Source organism: Melopsittacus undulatus, chromosome 12, assembly GCF_012275295.1.
Source record: "Melopsittacus undulatus isolate bMelUnd1 chromosome 12, bMelUnd1.mat.Z, whole genome shotgun sequence".
Classification (NCBI taxonomy): domain Eukaryota; kingdom Metazoa; phylum Chordata; class Aves; order Psittaciformes; family Psittaculidae; genus Melopsittacus; species Melopsittacus undulatus.
In genome coordinates this window covers 3,914,441-3,933,611 of record NC_047538.1, presented here as the reverse complement: position 1 = coordinate 3,933,611, position 19,171 = coordinate 3,914,441, and the positions used below count along the sequence as shown (strand labels likewise).

Below are 19,171 nucleotides of genomic sequence, written 5' to 3'. Positions count from 1 at the left end.
CCCAGCAATGGCAGAAGGGAACCAAAGCCAAGCAAACCCACACAGCGATGGGTTTTGAACAGCAACCTGTTAACAGCATCACTACAGGACCTGGAGGATTTACCAACACTGGCAGTTTTGCAGTCAAAGTGTTTTATTTCATAGAAGCTGGGCTTTTCTGAGATGCAAGTGAATTGGTAGGTCTGAAGACCTATATTTATGCAGGACATCACATCATATTAGTTCTGCTGTCCCCACTGACCTTGTACCTCTGAATCCGTTACATTTCCAGGATAGTCACTGCAAGAGCTAAGAGCTAAAATTAGAGCTAATAATTTAATATATTTACATAATATATTTACATAAATAATAATGCCTGATATAAACCCAATCATCGTTATTATCATGAATTCACTGTTCTGATCACTCCTGCTCAAGCAGCGTGGGGACTGAAAGTCTCAAGCAACAGATCAATGAAAATGATTAGAGGCCTGGGAAGATTTCTGTAGGAGGTGGAATTGAAAAGATTAGGAGCGTTTAGTTCAGAGAGGGGATGAAAAAGAGTGGACATGAAAAAACAGCACAGCAGCAAAAACCAGGTAGGCACCCCAATTCTGCCCATTTTGTGCATTGCGGCAAGCCCCACTGTGCCTCGCGGTTGGTCCTCTGTGTGTTTATGATGGGATTGTTTCTGTTCCCTCAATGAATGAGCAAAATCCTTGCAGCCAGGTCGCTGCTGCCATCTGTAACTCCCCATTGCCAGAAAGCTGCTGTGGTAGGGAAATGTGGACATGGAAATGCAGGTGAAGGGAGAAGCGGAAAGGACCCAGCCAGTAGAGATGGCAAGTTCAGATGGGGTCACCATCCCTACATCACTCCTGGGCACGCTGCCGGGCTGTGCATTTACATCCCCATTCCCTTTAGGAAACATCCACATCCCTGCCCCTCTCCCCCATTTCCCACAGCAAACTCCTCTGATTACAGGTTGTTGAGAGTTTCCCAGACATTTTGGGCTGCTCTTCCTGATGCTCCCCTGGTGCAGTGAGGAATGAGAAGCTTCCCAATGTGAGAGCCCATGGAGTGACCCAGCTCTTCAATTCCCTCTTTGCTCAGGAGTTAGTGACAATTTGGTCACTACCAGGGGACACGGACAGTTAAATGGCATTTCCAAACCACCTGCATCCCACTGTTCTTTCAGGCTGACATTTTCCCATTGGATGTGGTCTCTTTGCCCCATCAGCACTGACCTAGGTACCAGGAGGACCTGTGGTTACCCATTCCCCACACGCCAACAGCCGCTTCATACTTACCCCATGCGAGGGATAAGTCATCCAGCCCCAGTCCCCCGGGATTGTTGATGTGTCTAGCAAGTTCACTGGAAAACACAGGAGCAAAACAGTGCATTAGAAAGGTTTCTCCCCATCCCTGAGGGGCAGGGAACTGAGCCACCACAAGCAATCCCTCCTGCATCCCACTCTCCTGATTGTTCCTGCTCCCATCAATCCATGGGGCTGTTGCCAGGGACCTGTTTGGCTGCAGCTTAGGCAGATGTGGAGTGAGGAGATGGCAATAAAGGGTGGTCCCCAAAGCTGTTGGTTTGGGGTATAACTGAGGTGAGGCTGTATCAGACCCGGCCCTAGGACTGAGAGCAATGTGTCCTTTTGGAGGAGAGGGGAGTGCAAACAACAGATTGGAGGGGATACAGAGAAGAGCACAGGGGATATGGAAGCTGGGAATACAATCTCCAAGCATTAGGTTGTCCACCAGTCCCACCCTGGGCCAACACTGATGCAACCGGAGCATCATTCCTCACTTGGACACTTCTCCAGAGGCTCAGTCAAGTCCTTTACATTCACATCCCTCCCAGCATCACTGGTATGAAGTCTGCACTCCAGCAGCCCCTCAGTGCCCGGCTCCAGCACAAGTGACCCCCCATGGTCCTGGCTGACACCCCAGTGGAGAGGCCAGGCAGTGAGGGACAGGCTCCATCAAAGCCAATCCTTCATCAGCCCTGCCACCACAAGGAGCCCAGCTTAACGAGGAGGCACAGGCTAATCTGCAAGGAAAAGGGAGCAGCTTCTGCAGGGGGAGAGGTGAAGATGCCTTTGAATGTGCTCAGGAGCTGCCTGTGCAGACCCGAGCAGTGTCAGCAGCAGGATGCTACAGCACTGCTGCATGCACAGGGTGAGCTGCTGCTCAGTGTCATCTGCTGCCCATGAGCCCCAAATCCCACAGCATGAGGCAGAGCAGAGCCTTGCCGCTGCCTGATAGCCCCCAACTTGCTCAGCACCAGGGGAAGGAGCCCAAGCCCAGGGTACAGATCCAGAGGGATGGAAGCTTGGGTTAGGGTGCCAACAAGGTGCCCTGACCCTTGGGAGTGAGTGCAGCAGGCACCGACACCAGTGTGCTCCTGTCTTGTCACCCCTGATGGGAACCAGGCTTCTTCCAAGACCTCCAGTGCCTCCAGCCTTCCCCAGCCAAAGCCCTGCAGCCACCCAGTAAGTTCAAGCCCACTCTGGATGCTGCCTCCATGCTCACTGCCCTTCCAGACCATCGAGCAGCATCACCCTAGACCTGGATGCAGCTTGGCTGCATCCCTGCTGCAGCATCGGCTGGTCTCCAGGCTTTGGAGGGATGGTGGTCTTGGAGCAAGGCAGTGCCTTGTCATGCTGGGGATGGGGCACACTGGGACAGTGGCTCCAGCCCTGGCAGAGGCTGGGCTCAGCGTGATGCTGGTGCCAGCAGCCAGAGGAACGGGTGCCACTTCCATTTACTATTACCAGGCAGGGAAGGAGAGGTGGAGGGAGAGAGGAGCAGAGACGTGAGCTGGCTGTGAAACACCCGGACGTCATGCTCCTGACAGAGCAGATTAGGAGCTTTTGAGGCATTTATTAATGTTAGCAGAACAATTTGAAAGAATTTCCAGGGTTTCTTGTGTGACTCCATTGGCCCAACAGCAGGCCGAGCCCCTCCACTCCCTGCATGGCGCTGCTCCCACTGCTAAAGAGGCCCCTTGCCCTCAGCACGGAGTAATTACCTCGGAGATCTCAAATCCATTTTTATTTGTTATTGTTAATCTGAAGATTTTCTGCCTATTTTCCCTGGGTAATTCACCCAGCAGGAGCTCGGGCTCGGGAGTTCCCTGCTCACAGAGCAGGAGCACAGTCCCAGTGACCCTCAGCAGGCAGGCTGCAGGGAGCAGACTGCTTTTGCAGACCCCCTCTCCCCCCCGCTGTGGTCTCTGCACCCTCTTTCCCACGCCAAGATGCTCGGCACTGGATGCAGCTGCTGTCCAGGCAGCACAAGGAGCTGGGATCCATGGTGGGGTGTACCCTAGGCTTGTCTGCACTGCCCTGTGCGGGATGTGGAGCAAGCTTGGAACACCCCATCCCATCATATGGACCATATGGTTGCTACCCAACCTCATACAGATGATGGAGCCGGCTCCTTGCAGGTGCTTTGGTGCACAGGCTTGCACCTCTGCAAGAAGCCTTGCGGAGCAGATTGCTCGTGCCTTGTTGCAGAAGGAGGTTTCTTTTCTTCCTCAGCAAGTGTTTCAGCTGGGAGCATTAAGACCACTGAAGTGGGCATGGCACAAATACAAAGGCATTGTGTGCCCAAAAGCGTTTGTGTTAACTCCTGGTGTAGCACACGCTTCTGTGGGTCTGAGTATCCAACTAGCAGCACTATGTGCCCAGGTAAGGGCAGACCAATACTGTTCCGAAACCCAACCATCCATTCCAGGGAAAGCTTACCAAAGGGAACACACTGCATCACATGTGACAAGGGCACTGTCCCATCTCTGGAGGTGATGCTCAGAAAGAGCCTGGGGGCAAGGAGGCTGCCACAAAGGACCCCTTTCAGCTGGAATGAACGTGGATTGGGAGACCTGTGTCCTACAGCTGGGCAATTCTGTTTGATGTTATGGACTGTCTGCATGGATCAGGCTCAAACTGCCAGCTCCATTTTGTTTTCCTGAGCACCATTTTGTGTCTCTCCTATTCTGTGCCTTGGCCTTGGCTTGCCGTATTGAGCCAAAACACCAGGAGGTGTCAGGGGAAATGCTTGCACTGGTTCAGGAGCTGTCAAGCCCGATTGCCTGTTCAAATGGGAGCACCTGGGAGAGAGCAGGTCGCTCCCCCAGCACCAACTGGGGTCCCGAGATGGTGTTTCATGCAAGGAAGACCTACTTGCTCCTTTATAAAGTTGCATCATGTAATGTTGCATTACACCTGTGAGACATGGCAGTCTCATAGATGCAGATTACACAGGAGTTGAAGACTAGGTGTATGTGTATGCATATGAGGTATATGTATAATTTATTTATAGCTACATGTTTTTATATATATATCATCTAACCTATCTCTACTTCTATAGCTACATCTATATCTAAATCTATCTATATCATCTATATGTGTATCTATATATCTGTATCATCTATCTGTATCTCGATATTAGACATCTATATCTATCTGTATCTATAGCTATAGATATAGATATCTAATACTGAGATAGAGATAGATGATACAGATATATAGATATACATATATAGCTATAACTATATCTATCTATATCTATATTTATATATCTATAACCTCCATATCCTTACCCCTATTTGTACCTATATCTACCAAATTCAGACACTGCTTGGGATAAGTGAGGAAGCCAAGGCAGGGACTAGCATGCAGAAGATGTGTGTTTTGTCTGGGTCCATGTATCTCTTGCCACACATCTATGAAATGGAGCCGTCAGAAACCTCTCCCAGCACTTGTTCCGGTGGCCACAGCTCCTGCAGGGATGTAGGACATCCCTATGAACAGGCACCTTGCGGTCCTTCATCCAAGCATCCCAGGCTCAGGAACAGTCCTGTGGGATCAAGAGCTTCCCAGTCAATGGGGCTTGTGGACCCTCAGCCTGGCTGGGGGTGTGTGGTGGGGTGGTGGGACAAGCCCAGGGTGACACAGGGAGGGGATGCCCTGAGCCCCAGCCTCCATAGAGCAGTGGGGGACCAAAGAGGGCTCTGAGCACCCTCACTAATTGTTAACCCACTGCGGTCCTCGCTCTAATTACTCTGTTGTCTCCCTCCCAGGCAGGGGCTTTGTAGCTCAGGCGTGGGGAGGAAGGGTCAGTGGGAGCAGCCCTGTTCCCTTGGGCTTCAGTTCCTCTCCATCACAACTTCAAAGGCCTCCCAAGATTCACAGCAAGGCTCCCCCCGTGCAACAACGCTTATTGCATCGATAATTAAACTCTTATCAGCACAGTTAGGCACTTCTGCTCCCTGCGACTCACAGACTGACTACAGCCTCATGCACAGTCTGCACACCCCACACTGGCCCCACAACCCCAGCCCCACTCAGTGGGGGAATAGCACGGTATGGAGGGGGGTATCTGCAGCAGGGTCTGGTTATGGGAAAGGGGCAGGGAAAGGCTCCCTGAGAGGAGGGGAACAAGAACCAGTGGCATTCGTTTCCCATAAGCTCAGACAGGACTTTGAATGGGCAGGTGGGGCCGGGGTGGGTCAGCTATTTGTGTCCAACCATTTAATCCAGGGGCATGCTGAATAGCTACCCGTGACCTTTCCAACTCGGGAGGCAAAGCCGAGCACCAAAGCTGTGTCTTACTGGCCTCGGAGCATCACAGGGGACGGGATGGGATGTTCTGCTTTTAGCTTCCCCCTTCCCAGGACAAGTATTTATCCTTAAAGAAAGAAAAACAGTGATTTATTCACCAGCACACAGGGCTTTGAGGTAAGAGGGGAGGTCAGCACTTCCCATTCGGGAGCTGTGCGCAAGGGATGTGCCCCATGGATGCAGGTCGGCACCATGGCAGTGGGGTGCTGCACCCCACCAGCGCTCAGCCGGATCCAGGCAGGCTTTGTCGGGCTGCACATACTGAGAACACAGTGAGGATGATGCCTTGGCTGCCCAGAGAGGAATTGAGTAAAGCATTGCGGATAGATAGAAAAGATGTCACCAAATCCGGTAGGAATGTGGGATTTCCACGTTACTGGAATACTAGAATCAGACTGGAAAAAAGAAATATATTCAAAAGAAATGTTTTCAAACAATCGCCATGACAATAACAGTGCTGCTTTTTGGACGTGCCCTAATTCCCACTCCAGGATTTCTTCTCAGACCTCCGGATTGTTGCTGTGAACTTTCTGTATTTAATTCTATATCGTTTTGTAATGCACCAGGAGCAGTAATGCCCATAAGGACTGCCCAGAGGGTCACCCCTTTTCAGTATACCAGGAGCAGAAGATACTTTGATGTAGGAAGAAAGCTTGTTTGTTCAATCAGCGCTAACAAAAAAATACAGTTCAGGGTTTAAAAACTGAAATGATCAACCCAATCCTTCCAGACCCTGCATGATCTCATATAAGATAATGCACAGCACAAAAGCATAACCTGTGGTAGGACCGAGGTGTCATGAAATAATGTGGAAAAATGAAACAAAACAAAACAAAACACTCTGAATAAAGCGTTTCCAAGGGTAAAAACCTTGAAATTACAGGGCAGTTTTTTTTCTTCCAGGAAAAAAACACATCAAAAGCCAAACAACACCAAAAAAATGTTCCCTCACAGAAATATAAGTGGGAAAATAGAGATGTAAACTGCTCCTGTTTCCTACTCTGTTTGAGACTCCTGATGCTCTTGTGCAGTGAGACAGCCAAAGTGAATTGTGCGTGCTGGCTTGGGCACCCCAGTACCACTGCCAGGCAGGGTGTTACAGTACTGGTGTGCATCCCGCATTGTGGCACACACAGGTTTCAGTGCAGACAGTGCATGGTGAGAGCTGGGCATAAATAACTGACTGGGAATGTTAAAAGAACCCACAGCTGTGCCAGGGCTCAGGGATGGGGTGCTCGGAGCCAGACTTGGAGTGAGGGGTGAGCACACGCTTCCGCATCCCTATTCCAAGGGCTTGTGTTAGTGTGGAAGCAGATATTTTGGGCTCAAGGGGAGCTGGGCTCGTTGTAATTCAGGGCAGAAATCAGTGGAGGAGGTGGGAAGGCTCCGGGGATGAGGGGGTGAGAAAGGTCAGGGAGGCAAGAAATTCCATGGAAACATCCAACGTGAGCAGCGGAAGGAGCAGGACCACATGAGGCTGGGGAGCACCGAGGCAGCTGAAAGGACCCTGGAGGGATTTGCAGACCTGGTGTGCTCAGGTCTGGATTTGGCCTTCAGGGAGTCATGTATGTACCTTCCACCACAGTGTCCCCATCCCAAGGGACACATCCATCAGCAGACAGGAGCTCTTGCCTTGCACAGCTACCCCTTGGCATCTCGTTAGGCTAAAGCCCTGCGAGAGCTAATCCATCATCCCACACACCATCAAAGGATGGCTTTTTGCATCCCTGACCAGTGTCCCCTAACCCAGAAGCTCAAAGAACAGATAATGGATGTGCACCCACACCAGGGCTTCCCACCAAGCTGCAGCCCCAGTTTTAGGAACAGGCTGAACATCTCATGCCACCAGTATAGCGACAGTCCTTAAGAATCACACAGGAGAGTGTTCTAACACAAAATACACCTATTCTGCTTGTGGTAGGCAAAACCTGTGCGTACGGATTCAGATATTGGAGCTCTCTTCGGAGGGGTTTGTGATGCTGCCCTCGCACCAGTCCTGACTCCTTCATCTCTTTGCTCATGTCTGATATAGCAAAATAGACACAAATGCATTTTCAGCTTTAGACACTGACGTTTCTGACTTCTGCTGAGCTTTCTGGGAGCCAAAGCTCACACCAGGCAAGCCCTTAACACCATCCCAGGTCTTTATCCCAGAGCATCCCAGTGCTTTCACTCCCCACCTGTAACTACCTGCTCAGTTATCTCCAGCCTGTTTGGGATTTGCTGATTTCGCACCCAAAATCAGACTCCCCAGTGTCCCTGGGTGGACCTGGCACTGGAGATCTGTGCCAATACAAAAGCCCATGAGCCCTTTAGCTGGACAAACCATAAAGACACCCTGCCCGTCCCACTGACCCCTGCAACACAGCAGTCCTAGCAAAGATTTGGGGTTTATCCTCTCCAGAGGATTCAGTAGTGAAATGTGGATGTTTGCAAACATCCCCACTGATCTGGATTATCCGAAGGGGCTTTGGATGGCAGTTTTCCTGCCATCAGGCTGTCGGATGCTTTTCTCCCTGATTTCATCTTTTGCTCTCATAGCAGTCAGCCACCCTAAACCACGCTCAGCTCTTTGTACCACAGGGACATTTTTCAAGCAAGTTAATTTATTTGTTTTCTCTTTTTAAAGGCTTTTGCTTTACTTTCTTAAAAAAAAATAGCTTTTTCTGAAATGAAACATTTTCACAGACAAAAATACCAATACTGAAAACGTTTGAAGGGAAGGGCTGAATGTCTCACGCCACCAGCAATGAAATAAATCAAGATCCTTTAAAAATTGTATAGGAGGTACCTAATACAAAAGGTATTCCAACCGAGGAAGGATCAGGGACTTGTGCATGCCCTTGATGCTGGGATCGAGATGGTCTATCCAGCTGCAGCCACTCACTTGCATGTTTAAGGCATTTAAAATAGGAGCAACTGGAGACAGAGCAGAAGGTACCACAGGCACAGCCATGATACCAGGGATGGAGGGAAAAAGATATAGGAGAAGGGAAACTGCAAAGCCCAATTTTGCCTGTGTCCATGAGGGGCTCAAGGCACCCGCTTGCACTCAGCATGCTTTCATAGCATTAAAATATGGGATCTTTAATCTAGCAAGAAATGCCTAAATAGAACAAATGTCTGGAAGGTGAACCAGGGAAATTTATATTAGGGAAAAGAGGGGTCCAATTTGTTAAGGCTGAGGCTGATGAGCCGCTGGTATGGATTCGGGAAGGCAGGGATGGGTCTGCCATTGCCCATGTCTTTAGATAAATATTGAATAGCTTTCTCAATGGTATCCCTGGGCCAAGCACAGTTCATTAGGCTTTACCAGCGTGGCTGGACCTGATCCATAAAGGACTCGTATCCTTTATGTTGTTGTTTATGACCGCACACCTACACAGGCAGGACATGGGGATTTTTGTTTCTTTATGAAGGAAACACGACTGCGTGAACCCTCCTCTCACTTCTGACCGAAGGGGTTAACCATTTCTGTGTGACAGAGGAGTAATTCTGAGTGTTGTTCACACAAACACGCTGGGGTGAGGAGACCGAACTATCAGAAACTGTCAGGGTATGAATAGAGTTATCACAGGAACGGATTTACCCCTGGAGATAAAGGCAGCACCGTAGGCTGCCAGGGAAGCGAGCAGGGATGCACTAAACACAGGACCTGACCGAAACAATGAGCAGAGGTGGAGGGGTGCCCTTATGATATCGGTGCTCACAGAGCATCACCCACCAGGACCCACAAGTGCCGACCCCAGTGAAATGCATGGGACGAGCAGCTCAGCCTCCCTCTCTGAGCCCCTTTTAGGGCTGGGGTTTGTTATTTTTTGTTGGGTTTGGGTTTTGTGCTTTTCTTTTGGGTAAAATATTTTTTTCTTCAATATTTCTCAGCAGTTTTTCTAAAAAAAAAATTAAAAAATAGGTAATTTCTTTGTCCCTGTAGTAATTCACTGGGTTTTCGGTTATACTTAAATTTGGATCCATCCAAGCTATTTCCACCGTCACCAAAATGGTGCCCATTTCTTTTCACCGTAAATAAATCCCTCACTATTTCTGAAAACAGGAATTCAAGGAGAGCGAACAAAAAGCCCACAGAGTGAGTGCAATTTGTGCCCTGTTGTGTTATTTGTCTGAGGTTTTTTAGGTTAGATTTTCCAGAAGTTTTACTATAAGAAGCTGTTAATATAAGACAGATGGAAATGAAGATGAGAAAGAAAGACCAGAAACATTCCCCCATGATCCTAAAATCCTACCTAAAATCCTGCAAGTGTTTGCTTTATAGCAGCATTTTGGGAGTAATAAAGATATTACACACCCCAAAATGATTTTATTTGTTTTTCTGCAAACATAGCCCAAATCAGCTCTGGTTTAAACGAACACTTCCCCATGTCCCCATCACCAAACGTCTGTGTACATAAAACCTCTTTTTTCCTATTCTTACGAAGGAACACGGCATCCTCACAGCCTTTTTACAACTGAAAAAGCTATTTCCTCTCCCTTTCAGAGCTTTCCTTCTCTCGCAGCCCCGACTTCGGCATTGAAGGGGTACAAAAGTAGCACCGAATGAATGCGGAGATGAGCTTTTACCTCTTTTTCTGTTTGAGCAGAGGGGCAATTAATGAGATTACAGTCGAGAGATTAGCAGGGGAGATGGCCACAAACCCTTCCTCTGGCTCCTGTTTCAGCTGCTGGGTTTTCCCAAGGATCCTGGTGTTCTCCCAAATGCCATCCCTGTTGTAGGGAGGAACAAAACGTCTCCATCACTGACCCCATGGCGCAGGGGAAAGGCGAGCATCCCTGTGTCATCAGCACTGCATCCTCCCGGTGTAGTCCCTGTACATCACCCTATCCCCATCACCTCCTGTCTGCCTCGGCCATCCTGATAAGCCCTGAAACGCTGCGGAAGATGCCGCACCATGATCCCTACCGAGGTACCACCAAGCTCACCCGCAGGCCATGGGATCTGTGCTGTGATGGGGAGAAAACTCACACACCTCACTGATGGTGGACAGAGCTGAGCCAGAGCCATTGCTTGGGAGCGAGCAGACCCCAGCAGCGGCATTCCAAGTGCCATTTTCGGGCAGAAAATCAGATTTTGTCACCCCCTGCCCAAGCCTCAAACATGACAATTTCTGCTTGTCCGATTTTCTTTCCATACAACAGAGATATTTCATATTCTATTATTTAACTTCAGTTGCTGGTGTCATAGAACATATCTGCTTTGATATTTTTTGCCAATGCAACACAGTGTGTAATAGGGTAAATATTTTAGTCTATCACACTATATTCATATTATCGAAAACAACTTTTCTACCGCCCTGATCTAAAGCAATTTAACAATTCTGGAATTCTTTTTTCTTCCGTGATCCAAATGGAAATCTCCCACATCCTGTAAATTTTCGCCCATCTATCAAGAATCTGAGTTTTGGCTTTCACAGCGCTTTGCAATGGCTGCCGCGCCAAAATGTGGGGATTTACCATGGAATGGAGGTTCCCTTTTACTCCCATTTCCAGGGCACATACTGTACGGAAGACTGAAATGAATGAAAAATATATAACAATACATAGAATATATAATTTCTTATAATTATAATGATAATATATTATTTTTATATAATTATATAATAAAAAATATAAGCTTGAAACTTGTTGGAACAAATCTTTCAGCAAAGAGAAAGGTACTGGGAGCTCTTGGAAGGGGACTAAAATCAGACTGAAACCGTTCCTTCAGGTTAATACATATCTTTATACACCAATTGCCTCCCAATACGCACACACAGAGTGCAGCGCACGCCAGCCTTAAATCTGCTTTGTGGCTGCAATTTCTTACCCTACAACCCTCAAATGAGCACCAGGGTTGCTGGGTGGCATGGGCAGAGGTGCACTGTGGCTGTGCAGTGGGCAGAGGTTATGGTTGGCAGCATTGGACACCTCTGTGCACTATGGCTACCCCCTGTGCTGAGCCACGGGCTGCAGAGATGGGATAGCAAAGCCCAACACAACGGGGATGCGGGAGGCATCAGGGCTGTGCTGCACTTTACAGCATCTCTCTATGCTTCCAGACCCATCCTTGTACCAGGGCGCTCAACAACTGGTGCTGCATGGACAATGCCAGGAGCACAGCGCAGCACCCTGGGGTGCTGGATGCTCACAGGAGCCTGCAGCTGCATCCCCAGCTCCACTGCCCAGGTTGCAGGGCATGGCTGGCATTGATCAGCCTCAGTACCCTTGGAGACACAACCAACCTTGTGAGTAGATGAGGCCACCACCATCTTCCTGCGGGATCCCACACTTTGTCCTGGTGCCACCCAGCACCTTCTACCTGGTCTAACCCAGGTCCTGCCTGCTTGGTCTTCACCAGGGCCCAGCTTATCCTCAGTCCCACATATCCCCTGACTGAGGCTGTTATTGAGACCAGCTTTCCTTCCCAAAAAGTCTCGCAGAATACCCAGGTCTTTCCCAGCTGGGGAGAGGCAGGAAGCAGCCCAGGCCTGGATCTCCATACGCACACCATAAAAACACCGCAGCAGGCAGCAATCTCCTCCACAAAGGAAAGCAAAGAGGCCTCAGCATCACTTATCCATGCCCAGTGTTACCCAAGTTCAAGCAGAGCTGCTTGGCTTTGTAGGGCTGCAGCACCAAGAGCCACCAGCAGCACAGGCAGCATCCTGCACTGCACCCTGCCCTGGGCACTGGGCGGCAAGGGCTGGGGTGTCAGGATGCTGGGGTCCTATCCAGCACTCACACAGCCCATCCTCAGCAGAGAAACACTAGTGAATCCCCATCAAGGACAGGAAAGCAGTGGGGAAAATAACAAGGAGGAGTGCCAGGAAGTGAACTGCGGGCAGAAAACAGGGTTAGGACCAGAATAGCTGGAAATGGATGATACAGGTGAGGAAGATAGGCTGGTGGGAGGGGAAGTATGAGTGGGTACTGGGAGATGGCAGCAGGCACAACGACCCGGCACAGTGGGTGCTGCAAAGTGTGTGAGGCATCACAGTGCCAGCCCGTGGGCCTCGGCATGCCGAAAGGATGTCAGGGATGCAGAGGCAGGAGAAGGGAGGGATGCCATTGCCACCACCGGGCAGGGACACTGGCACAGGGGCTCGCTGCAGAGGGATGTGCCGTGCTGGCCGTGGCTCTCAGGTGGAGCAGAAGGGAGGAAGGATGTTCCTGCCGGTGCCAAGGACACGCTTGGGAGCAGGAACGGCAGATCTCTGGGTGATGATGATCAGCAGACCTGGGAAGCAGCCGTGCTGCCACTGCCAGTGTAGGAGGAGGCAGGCGAGCGGGTGGGTGTCAGCAGCATTCCCGATGCCATGGGGGGACACGGGAGCAGGGTGGCATTGCCGAGGAGGTGAGTGCAGCTGCAGCAGGGCAGCGTGGCCAGGCAGAGGGAGCAGGCCTAACACGGCTGACACCGAGCTGTCAGGACAGGGTCCCTGGCTACATCCCTGCTTTCCACTTCGGAAGTTTCCAGCCCTTTCCCTTGTGACAAGTTTCCCACCGAATTGCCCTCCCAGCTCCCCACATCCTCCCATGCCCACCCGTTTGCTCCATCCAGCAAGCACAGCCCCGTGCTGCTGCCAGCTCTGGTGATGGGGATTGCCATGGCTGAGGTGATGCCTGTGTCCCTGTCCCCTCTGCAGCCACCCTTGCACGCTGCAGCAGAGCCCTTGAAGGGAGGCCAGAGCTGCTGCAGAAATCAAGTGCTCCTGCCCAGCTCCGAAGTTTAGCCTCTGGTGCAAAAGCTCCAGGATCAGCAAACTCAAGCAGGCAGGAACCAGGAGCTGTGCCCCCCCTGGGAATACAGAGAAGTGAAGCCCATGTGGGCACATCCAAACAACCGCAGCGATCCTGCGGGTCCCCCCAACACTGCCCTGTGGCTCCAGGGCCACCCCGGTTCCTACCTTCGCTGGTGGTGGCAGAGAGGCAGGCAGCCAAAGCGATGACGATGGAGAGCGAGGATGTCAGGTCCCCCTGTGCCCATGCCATGGTCTGGCAGGGCCAGCAGGCACGGGACGGGGCCACCACGGTTGTGCCAGCACCTCTGCGAGCGAGCGGCCGGCGCTACGGCACTCACCGGCTAATGCAAAGGCACTTTGCGCACATTGCTCGCATCCACACAGGCAGCGCTGGCGGGGAGGGAGCTGCCTGCCTGTCACGGCTCGCAAGCCAATGGGCTGGGTGGGCTCTGCAGCGAGCCCCCCTTCCCGACACACACGCGCTCGCTGTACCCAGCCCCAGCATCCGGACATCGGGCTCCTGCTCCCCGCTGCCATCCATCCATCCACCCGTCCGTCCGTCCGTCCGTCCTCCCACCCCGTGATAGCCCCCACTGCTTCTTGTGCTCCCCATCGCTCTTCACTGTTCTCATCTGCAAGAGCCAAACTTGCAGCCTGAGCCATGGCCCGGCAGGGAGTTTGCACTCAGTCGGGATCAGGAGTGAAGGGGATGGGGTTACCCCTCAGTCCCGGTGTGCACAGGGAGGAAAACCCCCTGCACATGCTCCCCTTGTATGTCTGGGGCCAGGAGAGGTAGGCAGACACCACACACACCCCATCATGCCACACCATCCTGGGGCAGGATCCTTGCTCACCCTTGAGCTGGGGCAGTGGGAGCAGGGGAAAACACCATTTACAGCCACACTGGCTGCCTGAAAGAGGGCCAGACCCTTCAAAAGCAGAGCTTAGGAGGACGCAGAAGCTGTCCCAGGGAGGGCAAGGCCAGGCACGGGGCAGGGTGCCCTGCAACAGGTACTTGGCTGCCTGCGGGGCACAGAGCATCCTCCCCACAGCCCTTCCAAGGAACCCCCTGCGTCCCACTTGCTCAGAGCTGCCACAGTTGTTGAGTCAGGTGAGTACCTTGTTCAGCATTAAACACTCAGCATCTGTCAACAGACCCCCTGCAGTGGCCATGACTGTTTCCCCATTTAAATGCTGAACAACCGCTAATACCTGCCCGTGGTAATCACAGATGCTGACTCTTGCAGTGGGGTTATTCACTCTTCCATGTGCTTATGGCCAAAGGATCATGTGTGATCACAGCCATCCCCTGCCCTCAGCAATCACCCCAGGAAAAGGCATGTGAGGAAGAACAAGCATCCTGTTCTGTTGACTCTTCATCCCTTGGATGAAGCTCACCCCATGCTTGCTCAGTGGGCTTGGGAAGGAGGGGAGTGTCTCACACCCTCCATCCCACCCTGGATCCTAATGTGCTCCCTGGAGACGCTGGACCCCATGCTGGAGTATCCCACAGCGCTGTCAGCAGCTTCCTACATGCTGGAGTGAGAGGGGCTCCCTGCCTGTCTCACAGCACATGGTGGCAACAATTCCCCATTCAGAAGGGGTGAGGGCTGTGCCTGCAGGGATGTGTCTGCACCACTCATCACCAGGACCTGGGAACAGCTCAGGATAGCAGGTCCCTCCAGGTTTTCTGCTCTGCCTGCCTGGGAAGCCATCTATCAGAGACAGCGCTGGAGAGATCCTGTCATCAGTGGTGTCATGGGATGGGCTTGCAGAGCGGCTCAGGCAGTGAGGCAGCCATGGCTTGGGGGGGGGGGAATCCAGCAGTTCCCAAGGCATCTGGCAGAGGGTGAGCGGGGCTGTCAGGCCAAGGGTGATGCCATGATGGGATCTCCCACCTGCAGCTGGTGGGAGAGCGGATGTTCTGCCAGCTATTGCATTGCTACTCCAACCCCACAATCTGCTTGTGCTCAAAGCACTTGTCACAGCTCAGAGCTGGATCCCTCAACCCTTTGTCACCCAATGCCCAAGCATGCCAGATGGACACCATCCACACTGGAACAACCTCAGTCCCAAGCTCTGGAAATGAACCTCTGGGGAAGCAGAAGCCAGCTTTGGCCTTGCAGTAGTGTGTGATGCCTGCTCTGAGTGATGCTCTAATGCAACAGGTTAACCTTGCAGACCTCCAACAGTCCCAGGACCATGGATCCTCCAAGCCTTGCAGAGATGCCCAGGGCTACCAGATATTGCACCTCCCCATAGCTTTTGGCTTTGCAGCCCAGAGAAGCTGCAGTGGTTGAGCATTGTTAAAGGGACTATGCAGGAGCACGGACACAGTGACACCAGACTAGGGCTCCCAAATCCCTCCCAGGGAATGGGAGGCCTCTCAGATACAGTCAGCTTTGGGGTGAGAGGATGGCATGTACTGGGGTCCCTGCACGCAGGGTGCTGAGCCTTGGTGGAGGACTGTGGTGACTCAGTGAGAACTGCATGTTGCAGTGCAGAGCACGCACGCTGGGCAGATGGTTTGACTGGACACTTGGTTTTGGGGTCAGGATGTGCCTCATGTGGATAATGGGTGCAGGTGCCTGGAGGCTGGGCACTATCAGTGTGCAAGATACAGGATATGAACACTTACTAAGAAGCCTGGGATGCTCCTGTCAGGAAATGTGTATCCTTTCCGTACCAGGATCAGGCCATGGACACAGTCACAGGATATCGCAGGAACCACAAACAGAGATGGAGAGGATATTTATAGATGCTGCAGGGAAAGGAAAGCACAGCTCAGACAGTGAGGATCAGTGAAGGAGGGAAGCCAAGCCTCTCTATACCCCCTTTCAGCACGGCCCAGGTCATTGTGTATTTACCAAGGAGACCTCAGCAGCTCAGACCTAAGCGGCTGTTGTCCTTTTCACCCAGCTTTGCACCCAGGATCACTCATTGCAGCCTTGCAAAGAGTAAATCTGTGCCTGGACTAGCAGGGAAGGAAGCTCTGCTCGCCTCCAGTGTCCCTGCTCTTCCTGGGCCAGCAAACCAATGTCCAGGTACTTCTGCTCTCCTGTAGTATTTGCAGGGCCGGGTATCCCTGGGTTAGGGCTGGTGGCAGTCACTAAGGGAATGTCACTAAGGGAATGTCACCATCTCCAGGACCATCAGCAGACCCAGGACCCCCCCCCCAATCCCTGAGGAGAAGAGGGTACCCAGGGCAGGGAGCAGAGCCATGCTGCGAGCCACTGTAAGCCCCTGACGCCTGTCCATCCATCTGTCCCCTGCTGTCCATCTGTCTGTCCCCTGCTGTCCGTCCGTCTTCCCCTGCTGTCCATCCCTTTCCCAGAAGGAGGAGTGCAGAGAGATGATGGGTGTGGATGCTCTCTTCCAAGCCCAGTGTGCATCCCTGTCCCACTCACAAGGTGTCTGTGGAGAATGAGGATGAAGATGGATGAGGATGAGGATGAGGATAAGCTGAGTGTGTTCCCAAGTACAAGCAACATAGCAAAGAGGTCCAGAATCCTCCTGGCAAAGCAGTGGCTATCCCCTGAAGGTGGGGGATAAGGGTCCTAGGGGGTATTCCCCCACACATATGGCCATACACAATACCCCCTCCATCTCTTGAACAGACAGCAGCCCTGAATCCAGGGCCTTTTAAAACTGTGATTAAACAAGCCAGCTACCTGTTGGCTTCCCCCCATGCCCGGGACTCCCCAGCAAAGCTCTGGGTGTAGCAGGATTAGGATGGGGGTCCTGGACCCATATGGGGGTACATCTTTCTCTGCACTTCCACATGGCTGTGGCATCCACCAGCAAAACTTGCATTTGGTGCCCCAGCCTGACCTGTTGGCAGTAATCCTGGAGTGAACTCCAGTGTACCCCATGTAACAATGCAAGGGGACAGCCCCTTGAACTGGTGTCTAATATATAACCATGCCAGCAAGTTATCTGTGTCAATATAACAGCTCATCTGGAGCAACACAGGTACTACATCAGAATTCCTCATGCTGCATCAGTGCCAATGGGGAGGGTGAGCCCTTGGCATCAGTTGTGACGAGGTAGGACTGTGTGAGGCTCTTGGCCAGGCAAGCAATCAGCACCCGATTGATTCAGGTCAAGGCTGGGAGGCCTGGCATGCCTCTCCTCCTTGTCATGATCAGAAACGCTGTGTATTAATACCCTTTATATTAAGAAAATAACCTTATCATAATTTTTCCTTGTTGAAGGAGATGGTTTGGGATTGGAATTGAGACAAACACAAACCAGGAGCGTCGGCTGCAGAAGGGGAGAGTTTAAGAAAGGCCTTTTGGTAATATCCATCGTTCCCTTATCAGCGAGGATATTAAATGTATTGAAATGCTAAGCAGCTCTTTAATGGCTGTCTCTGATTTTCATTAAACAAGCAGGGGATGAGCAGGAGGGAAGGGATGCAGCACTGTTCTCTCTCTAAGAAATTCTGATTGCTGGGTATTAACAGCATTAATGTTCTTTTATCCAAGAGCACTGGGGTTGTGCTTGCCTTCTTGCCTATTTTCTGTCCTGCCGAAATGGAACTAAGTCTCTGCTCCCTAAGGTGGGTGCACAGTTGCAATGAAGCTGTTAGAGACCAGAGCTGTATACACAGCAAGAGTCTCCAAGGACCACTCTTTTGGTACCAGCATCTCCAAGCCCCCCCATGTCCATGCTGCCATAAGGAGATACAAGCTCATGCCTTGACAGGGCAGCCTGGACTGGATTAGAAGGGGGAATGGGCAGTCAGAAGAAGTTTAGATTAAGTGAAATCACCACAATAGCCGCAGGCCTAGGCTGGAAACATCACCTGCAAGCCTGGCAATAGTGCAGCCCTTATCGGGAGGGATGGGGGGATGGTGAGTGATGGGCTGCCTTTGAAATGGATATGGCAGCAGGTCCTGGTGATCCCCAGGCATCTCCAGCCATGGAGAATAATGCTTCCTGTGCCCTATCTGAAGTGAGGTCTGGGGCATTTCCCTGCTGCCCTCTGCATCCAGTGCTGTAATGATCTCAGGGACCATCCCTCCGCTTCCCAAATGGTGACATTGCTATGTGGAACACTGGAGGAAAGCTGCCGTAGCAGGCAGTACCACAGCATGAACCAAGCAGCAGGGCTGGGGCCACAGCAGAGGCTTTGGGGTGCTCTGAAGAGGGTGTCAAGCCTGTCTGCAGTGCTGAAACCTTGCCCAGAATAGCAGCTCTGACACCAACAGAGGCTGTGACAGCCTCTGGCTTTCTCTTCAGACAGCCCAAGCAGTGATGCTTTGCTGGCTGAAGAAGCAGAGATGCCACACAGTCAAGTTCAAGCACTTCAAAGACACATCAGGAAACAAAACCCATGAATCAGGCACTATAATAGTGTGAGAGCCACAAACACACTTCACCTCTCCTTTGCCTTCCAGTTTCTAACCTTGGCTCTGTGTGTGGCTCTGTTCTGCACAGTCACAGAGGCCAAAGGCTTTGCTGTCACAACCATGTGCCTCCAGGAGCTAGACTGCCCATAGTTTGTGTGTCAGGAGCCGCGGAAGAAGGCAGCCAAGTCACATCCAGCATGTATGCATTTGGAGCAGAAAGGGACACAGGGACAGGCACAGTTATTTTGAGCTCTCTTAGGAAAGGCTGGTACAACCAAACAGAAATCAGTTGGAGCTAATAAAAGAGGGGATGCCGCTAGCCCAGGTGGGTACCTAACCCCAATCTCCAGCACTCAGTAGCACTGAGCATCCCTCACATTTCTTGAACCCAGCTTGTGCTTCTTTCCTCCCCATTTACTCCACATCTTCTTCTTCTTCAGTCCTCTGTCCCTGTTCTTTCCTTTCTCGTATA

General features: G+C 51.6%; 1 protein-coding gene across 2 annotated transcripts in view; it reads right to left on the bottom strand.

Annotated features, from left to right (window-relative positions):
* EPHA8 (EPH receptor A8) overlaps window positions 1-13,595 on the bottom strand; it is a 42,662-nt gene extending 29,067 nt beyond the window's left edge. The window contains exons 1-2 of one of the 2 annotated variants that reach the window (XM_034068172.1): window positions 13,511-13,595; window positions 1,290-1,354 (exon numbers count right to left, since the gene is read on the bottom strand). In XM_034068172.1, the coding sequence (XP_033924063.1) occupies window positions 1,290-1,354; window positions 13,511-13,595 (150 nt within the window). Of the gene's footprint in view, window positions 1-1,289; window positions 1,355-13,510 lie in introns of those variants that run through there. The other variant, XM_013127638.2, reaches the window with a different exon arrangement.
* Between the last annotated feature and the right edge of the window lie 5,576 nt (window positions 13,596-19,171).